This window comes from Panthera uncia, chromosome B1, assembly GCF_023721935.1.
Source record: "Panthera uncia isolate 11264 chromosome B1, Puncia_PCG_1.0, whole genome shotgun sequence".
In the NCBI taxonomy this organism is placed as follows: domain Eukaryota; kingdom Metazoa; phylum Chordata; class Mammalia; order Carnivora; family Felidae; genus Panthera; species Panthera uncia.
Window position 1 is genome coordinate 6936071 of NC_064811.1, and position 13849 is coordinate 6949919.

General features: G+C 45.2%; 1 protein-coding gene across 1 annotated transcript in view; it reads right to left on the reverse strand.

Moving 5' to 3' along the window:
• Positions 1–1860: 1860 nt before the first annotated feature.
• Positions 1861–13849, reverse strand: part of ZNF518B (zinc finger protein 518B) — a 16303-nt gene continuing 4314 nt past the window's right edge. The window contains exon 2 of the mRNA XM_049630305.1: positions 1861–8474. Coding sequence (XP_049486262.1) covers positions 5036–8281 — 3246 coding nt within the window. The 5' untranslated portion in view covers positions 8282–8474 and the 3' untranslated portion in view covers positions 1861–5035. The remainder of the gene's footprint in view (positions 8475–13849) is intronic.

The window sequence follows — 13849 nt, forward strand, 5'->3', positions numbered from 1 at the left end:
GGTCTACCCTAGTTTTAGAGCTCCGTAGATAAATGAAATCCTGTTCTTCTCATCAAGGAGCTCAGACAAGTAAGCTAATATTTACAACACATCATGTTCTACCTTGTCACGGGCTGTTCGGTGTGGTAACCACTAGCCACGTATGAGTAATGGACATTTGAAATGTGGCCAGTGGGACTGAAGCACTGTATGTCTAATTTAAATGGAAACACTGAAACAGTTAAAATCTTGTCACTAAACACAGCTTCAGTGTTTTGGTAAGACTACATCCCCTTATAAATGAAAAGGTAGCATTAACATTCAAACCTTCTGTAAGTTTAAAATATGTACCAGGTTTCTAAAGACTTTGTTTTCAAAAGTGCATATAAGTACACGCTTCGTATATGCGTGCGTGTGTTTATACACACAGAATATCTCAATAAATTTTATTGAAAATGTTTCCGTATTAAAAAAAAGTTTTTTAACATTTATTTATTTTTGAGAGACAGAGACAGAGAACAAGCAGGGGAGGGGCAGGGAGAGGGAGACACGGAATCGGAAACAGGCTCCAGGCTCTGAGCTGTCAGCACAGAGCCCGATGTGGGGCTCAAACTCATGAACCATGAGATCATGACCCGAGCTGAAGTAGGATGCCTCACCGACTGAGCCACCCAGGCGCCCCAGAAATGTTTCAGTATTTTAGGTGTATTGGGTGAAATAAAACATTTAACTTCACCCGCTCTTTTTTCTCTCCCAAATGTGGCTACTAGAAAGTTCAGATGACGTTTTGGCTCACATTATGTTCCTGTTGGACAGCACTGCTCTAGACTAAGACCACCTTCCTCAGAACGGTAGTTCAATGCAACCGACATGTCTGATACGTGCTAGAGCCTTAAGAAGTCAATTTATACTGGATGTAACCTGTGGCAGCAAAGAGCTCTACGTGTGCAAAGCAAAAGAGCTAGATAGACGCCAGGGTGCTTCCTGCCACATCACCATCTTGCACGTTACTTCCCTCACCTTCACGTACACATTCATCTTTCTTGAGCTGAAGTTCTCTTCCCAATAAAACGTGGCTTGGTGACTGCCACTCCCTAACTTTCTGGCCTTGATGTCAGCTCCCACCCAGCCCCCTACTCCGGTCACACCGCAGCCACCCCTGGCAGTCCACACCCAATACAAATCCCCCAGAGGCTTCCACTGCCTTATTTGATTTCCACTTCCCCCTAGGTAACCAAAGGTGACCACTTATTAGACTAGATCTGTAGGATGGGAGGATGACGACTCATCTCCGCTAACAGGTGAAATCGGCAAATTCTTGAATTGAAGCAACCCACGTCTCTTTAACGGTCTCAGGTCCCATTTCTTTTCCCTTGTTGACTCCGTGGAACGAGATGCGGGAATCAAGTTCCCCTCCAAATAGCCTCATCCCTTCTCCGCCCAGGTACGCGTGCAATCAGACGCAAGGGTGTTTATGGATGGTGTCAACAGTGCCGTGCCCACGTGGTCCAGCAGGCTCATCAAATGCTGGGGAGCTCCCCCCGCCCCAACCCCTCCCAGCAGAGGCCAGACACACAGGGCAGGTTCGGTGGCCACAGACCACCTCCGAAGAGGCCACGGACCACGGGATGAAAACTGTTACTGCTGCCCAAAGCAGCATGAATTTAGGGCAGCGCAAACCAAAAAAGCAGCCTGGGGTGTTCATCTCAGGGTGTGCCGGGTGAACCAGTGGTGTTATCTAATTCGGAACACACCCCGGTGGGACTCAAGGCACCTGAGCTGTATAGGATGATGCCTTTCCATGTTTCAGAAACAGATCACACGAGGTGATGTAATACACGGCCCTCCCCCCCCCCAACCCCGAACAGTGAAAGGGCAGAGAACGTTTTACAGTTGTTTTATTTAACAAAAGTGACGCCAACATCTCTATCTATATACAAATGTGTTTCGAAACTAGAGCAGCAGACACAGAACTGTTAACGTGGGACTTACAATAATGCTTAAAACGTGTTATGCAATATTTTGTTTTCTGCTCATACTGACATTTACACATTCAAAAACGATTCCAAAGGCCGAGCCACATCACATCCTCATTTTCTGGGATGGTTTATTTAGTAGGTCGTGAAGGAACGGGATGGAGCTTTTTAGGGTTAATATACTGTGTTCAGCTTAGTTTAACAAATAGCACTTGGCCCATAGTAGGGTCACAAAATGTTTGGGGCTGGGGATAAAAATTGGGGTAAAATATGATCTACGAGACTGTGAGGTCATTTTTGAGAAATTTTCACTTTGTCATATCATAACTATAATAAGATCATCTCATTTCTGACCCCCAAAAGTTAAGAAACTCTACCTTAAGAAGTGTTTAAAATGATTTTATTGGTAAACACTATCAACAAAATTTCATGAGTACAGGTCCTTCAAAATCAAGGTAGGAGTCCATAAATACTCAGCACAGTTATACCCCTACCTTGTCCAATTTTGTTAGAAGTATTTATTTCATGACATTTACCTACATGTTAACAAGCTATCTGCTAAATAAAGTTCTTTATAGCGGGAGGACAGACATGTTTTGCTTTCTCATTTTTTATGACTTTCAGGAGCCCTCTCAATTCCTTAAAAAGTACTGTAGTTCTGGAAATCCCCCCCAAAGCTTAGCTACACAGTCTACTGATAAAATTTAGCTCCATACAAGTACATAAGCTGAGTTTTAGGTAATACTTGAAAAACAGTTGGTGCTGCAAAGTATAAATATTTCATGTTGACACTTAACACTCTGACCTGATTCATGGTCATCTTTCCTGAAAGGTCACGGTCTAGCCTCTCAAGAAAGATGCTACTAAGCAGTGAGGTATAGAAGGAGGAAAAAAAAAAAAATCACAGCCTTTTCTTCTCTCAACATCTTAGGAGCCTTCTAGCTCCTGGCAGGGTACACATCTACACATGGCTGACACTGCCGAATCCTCTCCTCTGGGTGGAAAAGTGAGCGGTACACAGGGTCCATTTCCCAGAAAGCACCAACTGGAAATGCACAGGGGAGGAAATACTGTCATGAAATGATCCTCAGCGGTTTCTACTCCTATTTGTTCATATAAATCAGACTCATCACTTGTGCTTTCATTTGCTAAAAATGAGACCACACCATTATAAAAATGTGCTTCCAAAATAATTTCTAGAATATAAAACGTCTTCTATTTCTCCAGCCCACATAATTTTGTTATAAAATAGGAAAACCGAAAATCAGCTACTGCAGTTTTTATATGGTAAAAAATATTTATATGTGTACACACAAACATATATACACATATAAAAAAAACCCAAGTTTTAAATTTCAATAAAAATTAACCAATTAGTCAACTTAATGATTATGTATTCAATTATACATAAGAAATGTTGATCTACATTTCACTTGAGAACTACAAAGAATTACCATCCCACATCTATCAGAAGATAATCTTTCACACATGTAAAAAAAAAAATCGTAAAGTTCCGACTAACCAACGCAATGGAAATCTCACTCAAGTCTTTTGCAGACAAAACGGCCCCCCATTTCATTTACTGCACTAACCAATTCCCTAAGGAAAGAGCAGGCTTAAAAGGAAGAAAAACACGGAGGTGGGGCTGCCTTGTGGTCGTCCCTTTAGGGTTCTGTGTGATGGTTGGTGCCTGAGCGGGCAAGTGAGGAATAAATCCAGTCCGAGCTCCATCTGCCAGGCCATCTCTCTGGGAGGAACTCTTCCTAACGCACATGGAGGTGCTGTGTGGACCAGCCGTGGTCCTGGCCTTTGTCGGTGGAGACAGCGGTAGATGTTCTTGAGAATTACTACCTCGGAAAGGTGGGTGAGAGGGACAACGTCACCATGACCGTTGAAAACCAGGCATACTTTTCCTATAACCTCAACAAAGATGGTGAGATGCTTCCCCTTTGCTGATTCTTGCTTGTTTTTAGTATTTTCACGAGGGAAAGCCTTAAGGGGCCTCAAAGGCACAAAAGGAAGGGGACAGGAGGTGAGCAGGGAAGCATCCTACTCCATAGGAGGGTCTGTTCAGGAATTTGGCAAAGGGAGAGCAGGATATGAGCTGGGGAGGGGGGCAGTGTCTGTGGGGGAAGTGTGTGCAGGCTTCGCCCGTGAGTTCTCAGATGAAAACTGGTAGTCACATTAAAGTCATAACTACCTGCACCACCCTACCTTGCATGGTCTTCCCCAGTGTCACCTATGTCACAAGACGCCTGTTCGTTCACATTTTAAATCGGCTTATGTTTGTGAGGGTGGCTAAGGGCAAACAGCAGCCTTAGTTCTAGATCTTTTCTGTGACCTTTTTTTTTTTTTTTTTTTTTTAAAGGCACATTCCCTCCTCAACTGTCCCAAACCAGGATGTTTAAAAAAGAAAGCAAAGGTTTGGAAATGTTTCCTTCCTCCCCTAACGTCTACTATAGTAGATTCAAGCAAACCTTGGAATCATCCTTTAAAATGGCCAACAGCAGCACAGTACTCTGTGCTGTAAACGACACAAGTACTACAGAGGGGGTGAGGAATTTAAAAGAATAGCCATTTTTCTATAACCGAATTTAAGGTAACAAAGTAGAAAGTTTAATTGCCATTATGCACCAAATAGCACATGACTTAATGACGGGATGGCTGTGCACACCACCATCTGGGCTTAATCCCTCAGTAGCATGTGTAAAACACTCTGAACTCACCCTTTTGAATAGATTACAACAAATTTGTATCTACTCAGTAAAAGGGGTGCTACACAAAGCAGTCTCAGATCCCAGTGGAAATCTGCAAGTTTCACTTCTCTCCAGGAAAACACCTGTACGTGGATTTGTGCGTAATTTCAGGGGCCTCAAACACATTCCAAGTTCCAGTCACTTATCTCGGGTTAAGACTCCTGGCTCTCAACATTCCTACAAGAGTTCTGAAGAATTAATGACTCTCTCATCCCTACAATCTCCATTTATCCTACTGAGTCAGGGAGGAGAAAAAAAAAACAAAAGCAAACTAGAATAAACTAAAAGTAAGAAAAACAATTTGCTTCAAAGACCACTTTTTACTTATTTGCCTTTGGAGGAAAGAACATCCCAATCTCTAGTAGCTTCTATCAAATGCCGTTGGCCATGACTCATCCACTCTTCCTGGTCTTCATACAGCCGCCCACAAAACCAGCACTTAAATATACACTGGGATGAGTCATCAGGCAAGGAATCCACCACCTGGTAGTTGTTTTTATGAACTTTTTTAAGTTTCATTTTCAACATCATTTGCCTTTTTATTTGATTGGCTTCCTCCACATTCTGGTAGGTCAGACGGACGTGATGCCGTCTGATGCCTAGCTGACACCTAGTCCTCTCTGATAAGACGACTTTGAGGACGTTGCCTTTGTACTTGTTTATTACCTTCATCACATTGGTCACTTCTGGTGAGTCAACGTCAGGATGGTTTAACACAATGACAGGCTGATTCCGACGGGGGCATTTAATCAACTGGTCTGGTTTAGCTGCTATCAGTCGAAGTTGTCTTGTGACCTGAAAAATTGAAGGATCCTTGAGATAGCGGCTGGGGTCAGCCTGGATTTTGGTTTTCTTCTTGGATGAGTTCACTTGTTTGGTTTTATTTTTACTTATAGGAAGACTTCTGGGGAGCAGTTTCCCTTGCTTACTTGGTTCACTGCTTCCTTGGTGACTGTGTAGGGGGCCAGTTTTTTTAGGCATGGTGCTACAAGTAGCACTCTCTTTCCTTGGTTTTGGCCGAAGAGGTATATCAAGATTTTGGGACACATCTACTGGCCCACTTTTACTTGTCAAAGACTGCAAGTCTGAGTCTGTCTGTCTCACTGGGCAGAGCGGGATGGGTTTTATTAACTGTGTCTCACTGCAAGGTATACTGACGGGTGCTTCACACGTAGCCTCTATAATGTGGGCATCCTCAGAAGAATTAAGAACCCTCAACACAGCCCCTTTGGGGATCAATACTGGAGTAGCAACATGGGCCTTCCTGGTCACTCTGCTTTCAGTTTTCCCATTGCTGTCTTCCATAAACTGTGGATACATTTGCTGATGAGTAAGCTGTCCATTAACAGCGCCGTCATCCTGAGGTTTGGGGAGCGTGCCTGTGGAATAGCCGGTGCCAGTAAATGACACGTTAATTTCGTGAATACCTTCAGGAGCAGCTTTCGAGGTTCCCTTCGAGGCCTGCCCTACAGAACGGCGATGTGCATTATTTGCAGACAAAGATGAAGGCTTGCCACAGGATTCAATTAACTGAGCTATCTTTCTGCGCAAGAGTTCAATTGACTTTATTTTGGACGTGGAACTATTCCATTTAACACCCTCAGGGACATTTTCGGACCCAGAGCTCAGAGAAAATACTGACGAGATGACCGGGCCATCGAAAGAGTCTTTAGTCCTCTCTGGATTCTTTAGTTCCAGGGGTTCCTCCCCAGGCGGCAGAGCCCCGATGCTATCTTCTCCAGGTATACTTAGGTGTAAATACTCCCTTTTGCGTTGAGAGGCAATCTGGCCTGTATTTGAACCTGCCTTGTGTTCCTCTGTCTGCTTGTCCTTCAGCTTCCTGTGGGAGGGAGCCATTTTTGCAGGAACACTGATCTCATTTCTAGATTCCAAGTGATTTGTGCTCACAGGCAACAAGCCCTGGTCTCCGGAGGGCACAGCTGCAGGTGGTGCAGCAAGAGGGAAGAACGAGTGTGAGTCGCTGTGTAAATGTCTTCTATCCTCAGTAAAAGAAACAGCAGCTTTATGTGGAAACGGGCTTGATGCGGTTCTGAGACCATGTAAAACACTGTGTTTTACTATAGCTGATGGAGAATGACCTTTGAAGGAGAGAGACGGAAGGGCCGGTCTATGTGGATACGTGCTACTTTTTTTCTGGAAATCCTCCACTGTATCTGGGTTGAGGAGGGATTCCCCACGGTTGTGCACACGAGAATCTGACAGGAAAAAGTCGTAAGACCTCACCCACTTCACATTTTTAAGTTGTTTCTGAACCGCAGAATGGAGATTATCAAAGCCTGCGAGTTTTCCGACATTCCCTTCAATCGGCGGTGGCTTTGTATGTCCTGCAGAAGCCATTTTTTCCCGTTCGGTTGAACCCTTTTCGTTAGTCATACGCTCAGAACTCCCTCCCTCAGCCCCGCTGGCTTCAGGGCGGTTACCTTCTTCCAGAGGAAACAGTTTCAGGACGAGCTGCTGGGTTCCATTGACAACCTTCACATCCATCAACTGGGCTAGACAGTTTGCAGGGACAACTAATTCCGCCGGTGCCACGACTGTCAAGGGCATTCCCGGCTGCACGGGCTCTTTTGCAGGGGACAGCACTTCCACCTCCACGCTTTTGTTCTCAAACAGACTGACCTCGTTTGGCTCCGACAAGGTCACTTTATTCGGAACACACACTACATCTTTCTGGTGTTCCTTGGATTCAGGCAGCAACATGATATTGTGCATTTTGTCCTTATTTGTATGGAGGGAGAACCTTGAGAGTTGATCCGACAACCGATTTTGAAACGCAGTCCTCGGACTGGGAGCTTTTAAAAGCTCTGCGTTTTGTTTGGATGCGCCGGCTCTTTTCGGCTCCAGCTTGGCCACGGTTTTGGGCGGCCGCTTTCCACCGGCCCTCTCATGCACTCTCCTCCTGTGTTTGACGATGTAGTCGTTTCTGATAGCGCCATAGTCGCAGTACTCACACTGGTAAGGGAATATGCCCGTGTGTTTCACCAAGTGCCTCTGAAACTCCCCTTTTGTGTAGGAAATGTAGCTGCAGTGAGAACAGATGAATTTAATCTCTTCATGTTGAAGCGTGTGCTTTTTGTACTGCAGAGGGTCCTTTGTGGAAAATCGACATTTATCACAATAGTATTTGCCGGGCTTAAAGTTCCTTACCTTAAATTTGTTACTGACGGAACCTGAGATGGTCTCAGCTTTATTTCCTACGTGAGCTGCACTGGGATTACTGTTCACAAAATGAAAATGGGAAGAAGCCATGCCAAGGTTGCATGTGAAGCAAACATACTTGTCGTCCTTTTGGCTTTGCCCAGTACCCTTCTTGGGATCTCGAAGCGGGATTCTGTGGACACTTTTGCACTTTACACACGTAGCAACCGTCATCACGGCAGCCTCCGCCTCTGAGCCTTGACATAACAGGGCCTGCGCTTCTTGTCTGTCTGGTCGAGTCGCTCTATTAGCATTAGGCTGTTTGGGTGACATGGTCAAGGAATTCTGTGCGTCGTTCACTTGTGTGGTATATAACTGCTGTCCGATATCCTTCATCTTCTTTATCTGCATTTCTGAAAAGAGAAATCCAGAGAGGCTTCACATGATAAAATCCTTAGGGGCCATCCTTCATTTCACTTTGTGATCGGCAGAGAAACAGTTACTTCTTGGGCGCATACTGCGTCCTCCTTTTTAATCCACCACCACAGTAGGTGTAGGATCCCAAAAAATGGTTGCTTCCAAGGCTCTGATATTCTGGGCAACACTAAAGGGAAAAAAAGGAAATCACAAAGCATGATTAATACATGAACTTAAGGCTTAGTTAAGCTCTTTCACACTTATTCTTGGCAATTTTATGTTAAATCTTGACGTTCTTTCTTACACACACGTTGACAGTAAAACGTCATCCAACAGAACTGGCAAATCACAAGCCTAAACTGGAAACATTTTTAAATTCAGCCCCCCTAAAACTCATCACTTTAAACCAACCATAAACAGGCCAGGAGCAAGGAAATCACAGTTGTCATTCAGAACAGCCCTTGATATGTGGACATATTATTTTTAGGTATCATGGAGAGCATCCCAGCAATTTCACAGGCATAATTTCATATTTGCCTAAATAAAACCTTGTATAGGAGGATGCTATTTCAGTTTTGAAAAAAGTTTTTTTTTTTAAGTATGTTTATTTTGAGAGAGAGAGTAGAGAAGGGGCAGACAGGGAGAGAGGGAGAGAGAATCCCAAGCAGGCTCTGCACTGTCAGCGCAGAGCCCGACACAGGGCTGGGACCCACAGACGGTGGGATCACGACCTGAGATGAAACCAAGAGTTGGACGCTTAACCAACTGAGCCACCCAGGCGCCCCAATTTCAGTTTTTAAACACACAGGTTATCAAGTGGTGGAGAGAGCCAGGGCTTCGGCTCAGGTGTCCGTTTGTTTCTACACGACAGCTAATCGTCAGCTTGGATTCTCAGCTCTCTTTCACATGCTCCATTTGTGTTCACAAATGGTAAGAAGTCAGTAATACACTGGCAATATCAGGTGTACACAAACTGAGTCCTTCAACATCTCACTGAGCATCTGTCAGGTGCCAGGCACTGTTCTAAGTGCTGTAGGGCAGTCAGCAAAACCAAGTATCATGAGGGTAGAAGAGGGGAAACAGGAGATACATTTATTTCTTAAGTGGTGGTAAGTAATTGAGAAAAATATACCATAAACGAAGGCCAGAGGGACTAAGTATGTGATGAAGTTGAGGGCTAGCATGTGGAGGGGTGGGCAGTCAGGAAAGCGTCCCGTTAAGCTGACATGTGAGCACCGACCTCGGGGCAGCGAGGGAGCGAGCACTGTGGCTGTCTGGGAGAAGGGAGTTTCAGGCAGAGAGGAAGCCAAGTGTTGTGGGATGAGGGCCTGGAGCACCAGAGGAATGGCGAGGAGGCTGAAGATGGAACGTAATGAGCAGGAGGGGAGGAAGAGGACAGAACGGTCAATATGGTCAGAGGCGGGGGGGTGGGCACTGGTCAAAGAAAGATCTAGCACGCGGTACCCTAAGGATGTGGCTCTTCCTCTACATGAACCAAATCAGCGGGGGAGACTGGAGCAGCGACGTGGCCCAATCTGATTTATATCCCAACAGAGCCCCTAGCGGCTGTACGGGCCAGCGTCCGCGAAGGTGGAATGACAGCAGCAGGGGACTGAGGTGAGAGGCGGTGGCAGCCTGGGCTGTGGAGGCAGACGCGCAAATGTCCCTACAGCGAGTACCACGATCTGCGTGACATGACGCGTTATTATATAAAAACACTTAATCACCTTTAAGTGCACGTTCTTTCTTCAGAATATACAGAACTAGGAGCCAAATAAAAAAACACTCTGGCTGGGGATCAGCTAATAGCCTTTCTTTTATGACCTTATAGACACCAGTTCAGCCTTCCGAGCCTGTCTTGTCATCGGGCAACTAGAATGAAGGACACTTATCCTACTTCTCCCCCAGGGCTGCCTGATAACGATGTAAACTGGCTTTGGTGAAAAGAGACCCCAGTGACACTGCTATTTGCCACTACTCAAATGACCTCAGGTGAGCCACCCATTTGCATCAGCTTATTCACGTGCGTTCATCTACAGGAGTACAGTTTTGTCATTTTCTTTCCAAGTCCTCTGAAAACTCAGACATGTCGTTCCTCCTGACACTGAAGACTTGAAATCTCAGACCGGACCGTAGGATCACATGCTTAGCAGGAAGCAGAGAACATCCTGATAGAGGAAAGTCCCTGGGAATTAACCAAGCCAGCCGCAGTGGCTACGGAGCGCAGGCCTCTTGGAGGTGTTTCCACAAAACCATCTCGGCAGTTATTCGGCATTGAGAATCCGCAGGAGCAAGTGCCAACAGGAAGCGCGAGGCTGTGCTTAGCAAATACGGTTTAACGGGAGGTGCAACGTCTAGGCCTGTCCCGGCTGCAAGGATCTTCCAGGCCTCTAAACCTTTCTCAAAATTACGTGATGTTTCTACACTGGCAATTCCCTCCGTCCGGGTGATGCCAGGCTTCTTCCAAACAAGTACAATCTCTTTGGCCTTTGACACTCGTGTGGCTAATCACAGGGGTAAAAGATGTCCGTGCGCCCCGAGACAGAGGTGAACGGACGGAGTGGCAGGCCGAGAAGTAAGATGGCTTTGCTGCTGGCACCGCACGTGGGCACACCCGAGTGACAGGTTCCCACGCTCACTCCCTCTTGCGCAGCTCGGTCTGTCTGGTTCACACAAGGCACAAGCACCTGGGAAGCTGGGTCCTCTTAGCAAATCACTGCCCCAGGGGCTGATGACCAAGACTTACGTGGAGTGACAAAATGCCATGCGTGCACCCGACCCTGAGAGGACACTGGGTGAACAGTCAGCATCAGCTTTGGTGTTGACCTCCCTTTCACACTCATAATGCCTTGATTATAAAACCTCTGCATTTGACCTCCTAGGACAAGAAACATACTTATTTTTCTTTTTAATAACTTAGGAGGGTTCTCAAAAACTTTTTTAACGGCATTAAGTGAGCTTTTTAATGCATAATTATCTGCAGCATCAGCCAAAGGCGATGGGCGCACAGCATAGAGAAGAGGCACAGTGTGTCACAAACGTGTTTCCTCGAGACTCAGTCTTGCCTCTTCCTGCAGAAAGGCCTCAGGGCGGCATTCGCTGCTGGTGGCCTTCCCTTCTGACTTCGAGCTCACTTGTCCTGGTTTCTTACAGATTTATCACGGGGACACACAGACACAAAGACTGAGTTTGTCAAGACACCAGCTCAGTGACGCGGAGGCCTATAAAACCCATAAAGGTTGTCCGAGTTCTCCTTAAAATGGAAGCATCTGACTTCCAAATACTAGAAACACCAAACGCTCAACAGAATTAGAAGAGAAAGAAATAGTAACGCTACTTAAAGCTACAGATTCTGGAATCACCGTACAGGGACTTAAATCCCAGTGCCGTCCCTTTGTAGGTGTGTGACCTGGGGTAATCTGAATCCTCTGTTACACAGTAAACAGTACCTATTTCACTGCTGGTCACAAGGATTACACGAAATAATATGACATACGGTGCTGAGGTTAAGTCATCACACATCGTACTGCTGATTTCTCCCTTTTAAAATGAGAAAAATAGAAGAAACCATGCCAATCTCAGTCAAAGGGGCTAATATATATCTCCCTCTTTCTTCACTGCCTTACGACTGCTGTTTCCAGAATATCCGCTGAATCTCATTGCATGACTTTAATTACAGTTACTGGGTTGTATAGCTGAAAACACAATTCACCTCTGGGGCAAGACCATCACCCAGCCTTAGTGGCAAAGTGGCTGGCACGAGAGGATGCTTGAACCATACACAGAGTCCTCACTACAGCTCAGGTGTACGTATAAGCTACTTACCGGACTACCCGTTTTTGTTCCTCTCTGAGCCCAGTTAACTCCCGAAACAGCCCTGGAGCGAATGCACGTTTACAGGCCAGATGTTCATGTGAAGACAGGCTACCCACTCACATCACGTGCGTGTGACACGGGTCATCACGGACGCTTCTGCTCGTGAGAGGTGCCCGCCAAACTCAGGATTAGCTGCCTGCCTGCCTCATGTTTGGACGGAGAGGCAGATTTACGGAGCTCTCTCCAGAAATCTTCCCACTGAGGCTTCTGCCACGTCCATTGCAAGGGCAGGCATGCGGCTGCTGTACCCGCCAAGATCAACGGGAATGGAGATGGACAGTCTGCAGTTCAGACTCTGGTTCTGTCCCTCTTGGCTGGGCCCTGAGGCAAGTGATTGCTCTCTGTTCACGGTCAGGCAAGAAAACAGGTTTTACTATCTTCGGACTTAAAGGGTGATCAGGAGAGGGCAACACGATTAACGTACGCAAAGCACTTGCCCGTAGCACATGTGCTCAAAAATTTCTTGTCCCTCTTGCCTACTTTATTTAGTCATAACAAAGACCGGTCTAACAAATTTTGTTTCCCAGCAAGCAAAATTTTAAAGCATTCTACCTCAAAGGGCCCAGGAGCATGTAGACAAGTAACACCTGATCAGAAAGAAAGGAAAAAAAAAAAAGCAACATTAGGCATGTAAACAGCTAATACTGCCCAGGTAAGACAGGGTTTAGGAAGAAACTGCGACCTCACTCAGCAAGTACTTCTTCAGACCGTGACAAAGAATCAGAACTGAACTGAATGGGTAAATAGTTCTAAAGAAGGAAAAACACCAACCAAGTATTATTTTCTTTTTGCCACACTACTTGGCACTTCAAAATGACTGAACTGCAAACTGATGGCCCCTGAATGACAACAAAACAAAACAAAACAAAACAAAAAACTTCCAAATGTTGCTGGCAAAAATACAACCTTTGGGATTCTGGATTTCCCCTGGGTGGCAGAATGGGGCAAGAAGGTTGGACAAGGAAGCCCCTGTTCTGACCCCTCTGCTTTCCAGGTGAAAAGTATAATACAGTAGAAAGGACAATGGCCTTGTGATATCAAGAACAAGGTTCAAAACCTAGGTTTTTGACTTTAACAGCTGGGTGATTCTGGATTTGTTAACCCCTCCGGAGCCTGAGTGTTTTTTCACTTGGAAAGTGGGAATAATAATGCCTCGTGTACATGCTGATGTGGGGAAGAGGTATATGCAGACAGCAGGTAATTTTATGCTAGGCAAAGAGTACATGTACTGTTAAGAAACAAGTCAACATACTTTTGTAAGATTCTTTTGAAAATAGAAGAGTCTGTAAACTCCTGAGAAGCAGCAAGTCTTAGTTTAACAAATCAGCCTGATGAGATAAAGGTCTCTGGCAGCAGGAGGTTCCCAGGGGGCTGGAGGCCAGGATCTTCTCCCCAACCCCATTTACAAAGGAGTTATTTGGGGATTGAACTCTTCAACTGAGACTAACTACATCAGAAAACAAAGTTACGATAGAGGTTTTCCTTAACAGTTTAAGAGAAGACCTTTAAGAAAATATATATATATATACGTATATATATATACACACGTATATATATACGTGTATATACACATACACATATACACGTATGTGTATACACGTGTGTATACACACGTATATATATACGTGTATATATATATATATATATATATATATATATACATAAACATATACACATATGTGTATA